This window comes from Mustela nivalis (assembly GCF_964662115.1).
Source record: "Mustela nivalis genome assembly, chromosome: 1".
In the NCBI taxonomy this organism is placed as follows: domain Eukaryota; kingdom Metazoa; phylum Chordata; class Mammalia; order Carnivora; family Mustelidae; genus Mustela; species Mustela nivalis.
In genome coordinates this window covers 215,168,155-215,180,061 of record NC_139020.1, presented here as the reverse complement: position 1 = coordinate 215,180,061, position 11,907 = coordinate 215,168,155, and the positions used below count along the sequence as shown (strand labels likewise).

Here is an 11,907-nt window from a genome sequence, read left to right as displayed (position 1 = left end):
TCTCCTGTCCCCACTGTGGACTGACCGCCGGGCCGCTGGGTCTACTCCCCAGAGAGACTGGGCTTCTGCAGTCCTTGACGGAGAATCAGGCAGGACCCCTGCCCACGCCAAGCCTCGGTGCCCCGTCCATCAGGGGTCCTGGGCTTTGCACACCCTGCACGTGTTTTCTGGCACTTTTGATGTCCTCCTTTGGTCTTTTATGTCGAGGTGGCCAGGGGGACCTTCCCAGCCCTGTAATGTCCCCATCTCAGAGGAGGGGACAGGCTCCGGGAGGCTTAGTGGGGTTTGAATCCAGGCTCGGCAGAGGTGCCCCCCTCCCCGACCAGCCCCCCACCCCGACCAGCGGGCCGGGCCTGCACCGGAAAGGGATCTCCGGGGTAGTAGCCCCACAGGATGGGCTGAGCCAGGCGGCAGGGGGGCAGGGGGCTGGGCGGGCCCCACTGTGGGACTCTGGGCAGGGACACCCCCTCTCTGGGGTCCTGGAGAGCCTGGCAGCGGCAAGAAAGAGGCCTCTGTGAGCTCTGGCTCCGTGGGGGCTGGAGGCCCCGGGGGCTGGAGGACGGCGGGCCATGGGCATGCCGCCTGCCCTCCGCCCTGCCCGGGTATCGTCTTTCTCCTTCCTCCTCTGGACTTTGTTTCCCGAGCCCAGGTGGAGCCCGGGAGGAGGGGGTGCACCTGCTTTCCCCTGGCAGGGCCCTGTCCCCTGGCAACCTGTGGGCGGGGCGGCACCCGGCGTCTCTGCGCCTGTCGGCAGGTCGGAGCCAGGCTCAGGGGCGGCTGGGGGCCAGGAGCCCGCAGGTGAGGCCCGGGATGTGGCAGGCCGGGGCGGGGGTCCTGCGTGGGGCGGGGGTGGGGCAGGGGATCCCGCGGCGCAGGGACGGGGCGGGGGTCCCGTGGGGGCTGGGGGGGTCCTGTGGGGGGCGGGGTTTGTTTCCGGCATAGGGGGGCATTGCCAGCTGGTACCCTGTAGGGTCCTCAGGGACCCATCCCCCATCCCCCACCCCCCCCCTCCAGTTATGCTCTCACGGGCTGGGGGCCTCCCTTGTGCTGCACCCCTGGTGCCTGTGAAGTCGTAAGGGGTCTCTGTCCCTCCTGTCTCACCCCCACCGGGGAGCAGAGACTCAGTCCCAGAACCTTGCTGGGGCCTCAGCGTCCGCCCTGGGCTTCCGGCCCCCAAACCCAAGAACCTTGAGCCCCGAGCCTCCAATGAAGGGATCTGATTGCACCCGCCCTGGTCCTGAGAATCCTGTGGGAACAGCCATCAGCACCAGCCAGAAACTTGGGGGCAGAGACCTTGCCTGATGGGCGACACCCCCATGAGGTCCAGGTCCGGACACAGGGGTGGTGGGTGAGGCAGACACTCTGTTTAGAGTCCCGGGGTCTCCAGGTGTTGGAGGCTCTGCCCAGGCCCCAGTGTCTGCCCACCACTTTGCCGTGAGACCTTGCCCTGTGGGAGCCTCCGCGCCTCCAAAGGGAGTTTGCTCCAGAGCGGGAGGCAGGTGCGTGGCTCTAGGGGCCATAAACCCCACTTGGGTCTGGTATCGGTGTGCGGCGGGGTGGGGCTGGGGAGCTTCCTGGAAGGGGAGGTGACCGACTGGAACAGAGCCTCGGGCTTCAGGACCTGCCCTCTGTCCCTACGTGACCTCGGGTGAGCACCTTCCCTCTCTGGGCCTCAGTTCCCTCTGCTCCGGTCCCAGGGCCCCAAGAGGAGCTGCCTGGAGGCTGGCGTGTGGTGCTCTGCGCAGGGGCGGCTCCGGGAAGGCCGCGAGGGGGGCTCTGGGACTGTTGTTACCACTCACCTGTGAGGAGCCTCTGGGGGCCTCCCTGGGGCCCATCCACCCAGGCCGCCTGCTCCTCTGGCCCCGTGTGGGTGCAGCGTCCTCCCCACGCACACACAGGGAGACTGAGGTGTTGTAGGAGGGGGAGCCTGCCTGAGCCCCTGGTGGGTTAGGGTTTGAATAATAATGACATTAACAACCACCATGAAAGCATTTAGGCGGCACCTACTGTATACTGGGTTCAGGGTACTGACCGTGCATGGCAGGTCTCAGCACGGAGCCAAGTGCCGTGGGCTCTACCTACAGTCCAGGTGTGGACACTGAGGCCCACGGGGAGCAGAGGGCTTCCCAAGGACGCAAGCCCGTGGGGCCCTGGGGCCTTGAGCCCGAGCTCCCGCCCGAGCCCCACCCCAGTGGCCTCAGTGAATCACCCTGCAGGAGCGGACCAGGAACAAGCGGCGTCCCCACCCGTGCTCCACCCGACTCCACCTGGAGCCCAACGCCCTCCCAACAGGCGGTTCTTCTTCCCGGAGCCGACGTCCTGTGTGGCGTGTAGGTCCTGCCGGGTGAACGTCCACTTGCTAGCTCAGCAAACACTCCTGCGCCACCCCCCCCCAACGCCTGCCCTCCCTGAGGAAATCCGGGGCCTGGGCACACTCCTGCCCAGCCCTCAGGGTCAGCATGGGGCTCGGGGCCGGAGGGGAGACCCTGGGGGGCAGCCAGGTCTGTGGCAGAAACGAGCCCGACTCCCACGTCCTGGGCACCCGGGAGGAGCTGTGTGTGCAGAGACCACGCCCTACGCAGCAGTCCGGATGAAATCCATGCAGTGTGCCAGTCTCTGGGCTGCAGGGGAGAGGCTGGTCTGGGCTGCTAGCGGGAGGGACCTGGGCTGATGCCTCCCGTGGGAGAAGACAAAACTCGAAGAAGCTTACCCCCTTTCAGAGATGTCCCCACCCCTGTGAGTTTCAGGGAGAACACGCCACGGGGGCTGTGTGCTTGTGGGGGCGGGGCTCCGTCCCTGGGCTGGGGTTTATGACCCAGGCCTGCTTGTCTCTAACGACTGGTTTTCCAAGTATAGTTTCAGTATTTGATACACACAAAAGCCGATGTGATGCGCGCCAGTTCCAATATCGTTCCCAGGATGGATTTCCGGGTGCTTTAATGCCACTTCTCCAGCTCAGGGAGGGGCTGCGTTTTCTGTTTTAGAACCACAGCCTTTACAAGCAAGTTGGCCAAGAGACAGCCGATGACAGTGCAGCTCTGACGGAACCGAGGGTGGACGCAAGGACCGGGCTGCTTGGAGAGCTGGGAACGGCCAGTCTTTTCTCCTCGGCTGCGGAAGGGGACGCCCAACTCGCTGCTGAGCCGGGCTGCAGATGCTGCTCAGACAACAGGCTGCAAGGGCACACGCTCTGCCTCTGCCCCTCTGCTGGGGCAATTCAGGGGGGTGCTCCCTGGAGGAGGTGTCCTGCAGGCTGCCGGTAAGAAGGCTGTAGAGGAGTGGAATTGAAGCCTTCCAGGCAGAGGGAGTTGTGGGAGGAGGCGGGTCGGATGTGGGGTAGGGATGCCTGTGAAGTTTGGGGGTTCGTGTGGGGGCCAGACAAAGGCCTCGAGCATTGCAGGAGAGGCCGGGGGCCCCGGAGCTTGAGAGCAGGTGCGTGACCTTGGCAGACAGGGCTCCTGGAGCTGTGCTCAGCAGAGCTCCAATGCTGGAAGGGGTGCAGTCCCCCTGGGGCACTGGATTGGGGTGTGGCCCAGAGGCTCCAGGCCTTCCGGTTCAACAGGACAAGGTCCAAGGTGTTCCCTAGCCTGTCCCAGCTTTATGGCACGGAGGTGGGAGACTGAGTGGGACTGGACAAAGTGTCCCTCTAAGCAGGGAGAGGAACCGGGAGCGGGAGTCCCTGCTACCCACCACACCTCTCTGAGTCTCAGTTTCTCCTGACATCTCTTAGTGAGGGGCAGGCCTGCTGATGAAAACATCACATCAAGAAGAGGCCTCATGGTGTGCGTCTGGAAGAGAGGCGGAGCGTGTGCCCGCAGGGGCCCGGGGGACAGGCTTTGGGTCTGGCCATGGCGAGCTGGGAGGGGAGGGCAGTAGCGGGAGTGGAGCACCCACAAATATCAGACACTCGGGGGCAGACGGGCAAGTCAGTACAGGAGTGGGATCCAGGTGTGGCTGGATCCAGGAGCTCAAACATTCCCAGTGCCCCAAGCCAGGGTGGGTCAGGGTCCTATTCTCCAAGGGAATTGCCAAGGCTCAGATCAGGATTTCAGGTCTAGGGCAGTTTGGGTCATATGTCCATCCCTGAGCCAATCACAGAGGCCAGAGGGTAGAGCGCTCTGATTGGCGAGGCCGGCCCATTCACACATCCCCGAGCCAATCACAGAGGCCCCTTGGCCAGGACTTTGCCCTTGAAGAGACTGGAAATCGAGCCTCTCCCCAAGAGAAGTTCTGTCGCCTGACCTGTTGGCCCTGTTCCCTTCTCTTTCCTCAGCAGCCGGGAGCACCTCCGCCCCTGGGAGCCTCAGGGAGCTGAGACCCCCAGGACATGGACCGAGTGACCAGATACCCCATCTTCAGCATCGCTCGCTCACCTCGCCTGGCTGGCCTGGACCCCGGTGGGGACACCAGCTATACGGCTGAGGTGGTGGATGTGGGGCCAGAGGCCAGCGGCTGGAGCCAGGACAAGCCACAGGCGTGGCCCACAGAGGCTCGACTGAATGCAGCCAGGACGGGGGCGTCCTCTAGCCCACGCGCCTTCGCTGGCCGGTCATCCCCGTGGACGCTCTGGCGGGAGGGTCACAAGGATGAGGAGGCGAAGGCCTGCCACCTGGACGCCAGGGACGCCCAGCCTCGGCGGCCAGGGGACCTGGAGCAGGAACGCTGGGTGGTCATCCAGGGCCAGGCCCTCAGGAAGAGCAGCACGGTGGCCACGCTCCATGGAACCCCTGGCCCCCCGGACCCCAGCAGCCCCCAGGCACAGCCTGGGCCCCTGGAGGAGAGCGCCGTGGACAGGGAGCAGATTGACTTCCTGGCGGCGAGGCAGCAGTTTCTGAGCCTAGAGCAGGCCTGCGCGGGGGGCCCTCTGCACCCTGTGGCTCCCGTGGCCCCTGCTCGTGCTCCACCTGGCGGCGGTCAGGCCCCCAGGGCCTCAACTGGGCCGCTCCGGGGCAGCTTGTGTGCTCCGCCAGAGAAGAGGGAGAGGGAGGTGCTCCCGCCAGAGAAGAGGGTCGGGGGCCTTCCGGCTGCATCTGGCGTCCTGCCTGCGCATGACGCAGCCTCCCTGGCCCAGGCGGGGTCCCCGCAGCTCCCCAAGGAGACCCCCATCGAGCGGGAGATCCGGCTAGCCCAGGAGCGGGAAGCGGACCTGCGAGAGCAGAGGGGGCTGCGGCGGGCGAGCAGCCAGCAGGAGCTGGTGGAGATCCCCACGCGGCCGCTGCTGCTGACCTCGGTGAGCCTGACCGCGGCGCCACGGCGGGAGCGAGGGCGCCCGTCCCTCTACGTGCAGCGGGACTTGGCGCAGCGGACGCGGCGGGAGGAGGACCACCGGCGGCGGGAGGTGTCGGCGCCCACGCAGTCTGGGCTCCGGCGAGCCTTCAGCTCGGACTCCATCCTGGACCTGGCCTCGGCCGGCGGCGCGGCTGACCCCGGCCCCCGGGTGAGGAAGGTGAACCGCATCCCGGCGGACGCCTACGAGCCGTTCCTGCGCGCCGGCAGCCGGGGCGTCCCCACCGTCCAGGCGCGCGCCCAGCCCCGCGGTCTCTCTGCGGACGAGGCCGGGGCCGCGGGCTCCGTCGGGGCCGCGGGGTCTCGGAGGCGGCCCTTGGAGGCCCCTGGAACCGCCCCAGGCACGCAGCGCGAGTACCCACGGGCCCCCCAGGGCCGCGGGCTAGCGCCCGGGGGCGTCGTCCGCTGGGAGTATTTCCACCTGAGCCCGCTGCGGTTCCGGGTCCCTGATGTGCCCCCGCGGGCCGAGGGCCCCGGTGGCCGAGGCTGGGAGGCGGGGGACACCCCAGCGCCGGGGCGGCCAAGGCCCCCGTCGTCGGAGCTGCTGGAGCGGGAGGTGGAGAGCGTCCTGCGGCGCGAGCGGGAGGCGGCGGCGGAGCGGCGCACCGCCCTGTTCCCCGAGGTGTTCTCCCCGCCCCCCGTCCACGACGACGACCAGGACTCCGGGAGCTCCTCCGCGGCCTCGGGTGAGGACGGCGGCGCGGGCAGCGGCGGCTCTGCTCGGGCCTGGGAGGCTGGAGGGCGCGGGTGGGCGCGTCAGGAGGGGCGCGGCGTGGGGAGTCCCGGGGGCGGGGTCCCGTCCCCTTCCCCAGCCCACTCTGCGTGCTGGTGGGTGCCGACGCCCTGGACTCCGCACGGAGACCCCAGCTTTGCCGGGGGTCTGGGCTTGTCAGCGTGGATGCGGGTCTCTCCGCGCGGACGGTCTGCGGAAGCCGTGCCTCTGGGTGGCGGTCTGTGTTCGCGGGGCAGGGGGCCTGCCTGTCCACCCAGTGTCTCCTGACCGCTTATTCTGGTCAGTCTGTTCCTTTCCCCAGCTCGCTGTCGCTTTGTCTGTCTGTCGGCTCGCCTGTCTCCTCACCCGGGTCCTTGGCCAGAGACTCTGAGTCTCCCAGGCCTTGGGCCTTCATGGCCTAGGGACCCTCCCTGATGGCTCTTCTTTCCCCGCAGGCATCACGGGCAGCTACACAGTGTCGGAGACCCACTTCTTCAGCCCCGTCCACCTGCACTCGGGCCTGGTGTGGACAGCGGAGGCCCCCGCCGACACGGCTCCGCAGCAGAGAAGGAAGGAGCAGCGGGTGAGTCTCGAGCCCTGGCCGGCCCCCCAGGCCTGGCGGAAGTCTGGCCCCCGGTTAGGACCACAGGTTGCTTGAGGGAGCCTCCGGTGTGACCTGGGTTGAAGCCGGCCTCCCTCACTGCCCTGTGGGAGGCTGTGCCTCAGTCTCCCCCGCCCGGAAGTGCAGCAGACTGGGTACAGTGGGTATCTCCACACACCCAGGCTTCCGCCGCCAGGGGCCGCCTACGTGCGGGCCCCAGGTCCGTCTACAGGAGGGGGGATGAGAGGTAGGCCCTGTGTCCGCCGCAGTGGTCTCAAGGCATCGCCCTCCGAGGGCTGAGGCCATGGCCTCCCTGGGCGGGATCTCTGGCCTGCGGAGAACACCACCAGCTCTAGCCCCCACCGAGGCTCACAGCCTGGTCCCACAGTCCGGGCTCCAGTCCCGGTCCTGCCCCTTGCTGGCGCCAGACCCTGGGCCAACCCTCACCCCTCTCGGAACCGCGGGCTCCCTGCTGTAAAGTGCACAGGACGGTCAGAAGGCCCCCCTGTGAGCCTGGGCCCGGGGCCTGGGCACGACGGCTCAGCTGACCGTGGCCGTCTTCATCACGATGGCCACGTTTGCAGAGAGAAAAGGGTTGGGAATGAGGCTTCAGGCCATCCCTGAGGGGAGTGCATGGCGCACCGCACTGAGTTTGGGGTGGTGGCGGGCACTCGCGGGACCGTGCCATCCGCGGGCTCTGGTGGGGGGCGTGGGGCCAAGGCTGATGCGTGTCCCCTTCCTGCAGTATGCCGGCATCAGCGCCTCAGACCGCATCGACTCGGAGGTGAGTGTGCCTCTGGGGTCAGGGCCCCTGCCTGGGGCGTGCAGCCTTTCTTCTGCACGCGGGTCCTCCGTGGCTGCCTGGGGTGGGCTTTGCTGGGACCTGCTTTGGGGGCCGTGGGCACAGAGCGTGAGCGAGCTCTACGTGCCACCACTTTACCCCACCGTGAAGGCTTGGGGTGGGTCGGGCCGGAGACAAAGGCATGTTCTCTGAGAGAGGGACTCCTCGGAGACGGCCCGTCTGTGGATTTGTGGAATCTGTGTTTGCACCGGGTCCAGAATGGCAGACCCCAGCAGCTGAGCTGCTGTGGGTCTCAGCGTGGGTTAGCACATTCCTTGGCTCTGTTCCCAGAGGTAGAGGGTCTGACACGGAGGAGGGGAGTGGGCCTGCGTTGCTCTGCTCTAGACCCCTCCTCCAAGCTGGAGTGGGGAAAGACTTCTGGGGGTTCGGGATCCCAATGGAGACTCCCTGTCTCCTCGTACAGGTCCTAGAAGCCACGCGGGTGACCCACCACAAGAGTACCATGGCGAGGCGCTGGGAAGCGGGCATCTATGCCAGCGAGAGCCAGGACTGAGCAGGGGACAAGACGCCCTTGCCCGCACCCTGCCCGTGGGCGCTGCTGGGACCGTCCCCGGAGCCCCTGCCCCTCAGGACATAGGTCCCTGTGGGAACCCACCACTGGTCGACCACGGTCCCGAGCTGCCCGTCCAAGGGCGGCTGTGTTTTCAGATGGAGGGTTTTCCTTCCTGTTTTTATCGTCCTGGAGCAGTTGCTCTGCTTTCTGTATCTAAAGCTGGGGATGAAGTGGGACCTGTGTCCATGGTGCTTCTCAGACCGAACCCCCGGGTCCAGAAGGGGCGGACAGCAGCCCCTGGTGCCGATGTGAGTGTCCCTGCTCGTCCACGGCGGTGGGGCTGGTGAGGAGGGAGACCTGGGTCCTGGCCCCTCGGGAGCTGCGGGTCTGAGGGGAGAGCACCCAGTCTGAGGGTCTTTATGCCACCCACCCTGAGCCCCAGACCCGCCGCTTGCCCAGCAAGATGCGGACGTCATGGGGCCCCGAGGGGAGGGCCCCGCACCTGGTGGAGAGAAGGGCCGTCTGCTCTGCTCCGTACCCCAAATGCCGGAGCCGGCCCACTGTGGACGGATGCCCGGGCGGGCCAGCCGGCCTGTCCCGACCCCCCAGCCTCAGTGCGAGCCGGTCCCTTGCCTGGCTGGCCCCCCCAGCATCAGCCACGATGCCAGCCGCATGCACGGCAGGTGTGAGCCGCCCAGCACCAGGGGATGGTGCAGGGGTGCGGCTCTGGCTCTGTGGTGCGGGGCTCACTCCTGGGACATGGTCATTCTGGGCGAGGCTGTGGATGCCGGGCCCCAGTCCCAGCTCTGCTGCGGCCCTCTGCGTGGCCTCGGGGCTCCCCGGCTGCCCCTCCACACCCCGGGAGAGCGAGGGGACCCGACTCCCAGCCCGCTCCCCGCCTCAGCCTCCAGGCCTCTCCCACCACTGCTCTGCGCTGCTGCTGGGGAACCGAGGCAGCTGTTTGACAAGATCCAGCCTCAGACGGCTCACGCGGGAGGGTGAGGGCCTGGGGTAGCCGGGCAGGAGCAGGACTGTGGTGGCTCCGCCAGGGCAGGGCTGTCTGAGGGAGAGGCAGGGTCTGTGTCCGCAGGAATTGCCTGAGCCGTGCAGGGTGCGCCTCACTGACCAGAGCTTCCTCTGGGACTCCCCGCCATTTCCTGTCCTGTCAGCGCACCAGTGCCAGTAAGGCCTGTCCCTCCTTCCCCAATCTCTCACACCGATTCTCTCACAGTTCTGGGCTTGGGAGTCCTAAAACCCTGGTGCGGGCAGGGCTAGTGCCCCCTGGGGTCCCAGGGAGACCCGGCTCCCGCCCTTTCCTGGCCCACACGCCCCCCATCCTCCCCGCAAGCAGCACGGGGTCTGCCCGTCTCCGGGACCCCCGTATTCTGCCTCCCTCTCGTGAGAATCTGGTGAGGACGCCGGGTGCCTCGGGAACGCAAGGTCACTCCCACCTCAGGGCACCCTCTGCCACAGGAGGTGGCATATCCCAGGACCAGGATGGGGACGTCTATGGGACTGTTACTCTGCACACCACACAGTCTCCTGGTCCCCCTCTTCAGCTAACCTTCCTTTGCCTCTGCTCAGGGCTGCCCGGGACTGTTGCACAGGTCGTGTACAAGGCACCCAGCTGAGGTGCAGAAGGTCTGGGCTCCCCTGTGACCCCTTCTGTCACCCCTCCCAATCCTGCCACACCTCTTTGCATATGGGTCCTGTCCGAGGGGCATATTCATGAGTCATCTGGGTTCGAAGACACCCTCCCCTGCCATTGTCCCAGGATTGGGACCGTCCCAGGATGGGATCAGCTCTTGTGGTCTCAGTAGACTGTCCTCGGGGCCCAGAATGTCTCCAGCCCTGTGGCCTGTGAAGGTTCCCCCAAAACACAGAGCGACTGCAGCGCAGGGACGACTCCCGCAACTCCGTCTTCCTCTGTCGCCCGCACGCTCCTCTCTGCCCTTGGTCCCCGCTTTGTCCGGTGGGCGCCGCAGCAGCCCTCACAAACAGGAAGCAGCTTCCCCAGCCTGAGTCTGAAAGGGGCCCTTGTGGTCTGGCCCTACTGTCTGGGGGAGAAGGGGCCGGCAGGTCACATCCACAGGGCCACCCGCCTGTCACCCAGACCGGGCTCTGAGGCACAGGGGCCACGTGACATCCGCCCCCAGGCCCCCCAGTTCTGGGCTCTGCAACCCACGCGGCTCTGTTGTGTGCCAGTCTGTCCCCAGAGGGGCTCAGCTGGGGGCACGGGATCTGGAGCCCCGGGGCCTGTGCCGGTCGAGGTGCTGGGTCTGTTTTGGCCGCTGGGGCGCCTGCCGGCTGCTGCCCGACCCCAAGGTAGGGGTCGCAGAGCAGGCCATCCCCAGCCCGTTCCCCCAGCCAAGAACAAGGAACAGTGTTTCCTGCACGACCCCCACCCCCGCCGGGCCACCAGGTGGAGGGAAGACTTGCATGTCCCGTGGGCACCTGAGGGCCCCGCCCCTCGCACCTGTAAGGGTCCCTGGGTGTGGACAGGGGAGCAGACAGATCAGTCACAGGAGCACAAGGCCGTCCTTTTTGTGTTCAGTCTGACGAGTGCCCTTTACACAACCAACAAGTTCCTCAAAAAATGAAACCTAGAACAACCGTGTGACCCAGAGATACCAGTACTGGGTGTGTCCCCAAGAGAGCAGGAATCAGGGACCCGGAGAGAAAGGTGCCCCCCCCCCCGTGCTCACACTAGCACGGGTCACGGCAGCCTAAAGGGAGAAGACCCAGCGTCCGCCCACAGATGGACACACACGGCACTGTCGTCCCCAGGCAGGAACACAGTCCAGCCTCGGAGGGGGGCCCTGACCCTGCCACGATGGGGAGGGACCCGAGGACACCGGGCTCAGCCAGAGCAGCCAGACCCAGAAGGACCCGTCCCAGGAGGGCCCAGAGGAGAGGAGGGGGTGGGTGCAGGGGCTGCGGCAGGGGTGGGGGGTCCGTGCTTCGTGACGACACAGTCTCCGCGTGGGGACACAGGACACGGAGAGTTCTGGAGACGGAGGGTGGGGAGGGTGTGCCTCACACCACTGAGCTGTGCGCTTAGAAATGGTTAGACTAGTAAATTTTGTATTATGGGTATTTTACCAAGTTTTAGAAAGTGAAAGAAAAAGTAATCCCTTAAAAGTGCGAAGAGGCCCTTGGGGACCACCCACAGGAGCCTGCGATTTGCTTAACAAATTAGAAGTACCTAAAACAGGCACCGCAGGGAAGATTCTTAATGGCGCAGGCCCTGCGGAGGCCAACAGCCTGACGGGTGGGATGTCCTTAAACTCCGCCGTGCCCTCGGGACCGGACGCGGACACCCGAGGGAACCCTGCCCTCCTGCCAGGCCTCCGGTCCCCAAAAGGTCTGCGCTGAGAGTGCTGTGGTCTTAGGAGGATCCGGGAGGAGGGAGCGACCTCAGAGCAGGCCCCGGGGTGAGGGAGGCGGGAGTGGGGCTGACCCAGGTGGGGCTGACCCAGGCTCGAGCCCCTCAGAGACCCGGTGTCTGGTGACCCTGGCGCCCCACGTTCTTCTGTGCAAGGGACAGACGTGCTTTCCCCAGGCTCACGATCCAGGGGAGGAGCGTTCTCTCCGGGCCCTTGGAGAGGCTGAGATGCGGGCCAGGCTCTGTGCTGGGCTCCTTGACCCAGTCCACCGTGGAGCGCGCACTCTCCGTAGGCCTGCATGGGGGAGGAAGGCCCAGGAGCCAGGCTGCGCTCCCCACTCCCCTGCGCACTCTCCGAGCAGACCGGCACACGCGGTGGCCGCCACCCCGGCCCGCTCAGGAGCCTGCTCAGAGGCCATGCGTCCTGCCCTGGGTCCCCGCAGCCAGCCGAGGCCAGGCCCAGGGGTGCGCGCCCCCTCACACGTGTGGAGGCGGGGCTGCTGTTGGCAGAGGTAAGCCAAAATTCAGGCTCCTCAGCCAAATTTGATTTCAGGCCAACAACGAATGA

General features: G+C 66.6%; 1 protein-coding gene across 1 annotated transcript; it reads left to right on the top strand.

Moving 5' to 3' along the window:
* The first annotated feature begins 4,321 nt into the window (after window positions 1–4,321).
* Window positions 4,322–8,190, top strand: MISP (mitotic spindle positioning). The gene is made up of 4 exons (XM_082737865.1): window positions 4,322–5,972; window positions 6,454–6,581; window positions 7,345–7,383; window positions 7,865–8,190. Exons 1-4 carry the CDS (start codon window positions 4,328–4,330, stop codon window positions 7,952–7,954), a joined length of 1,902 nt encoding a protein of 633 aa, XP_082593991.1. The 5' UTR covers window positions 4,322–4,327; the 3' UTR covers window positions 7,955–8,190.
* The last annotated feature ends 3,717 nt before the right edge of the window (window positions 8,191–11,907 follow it).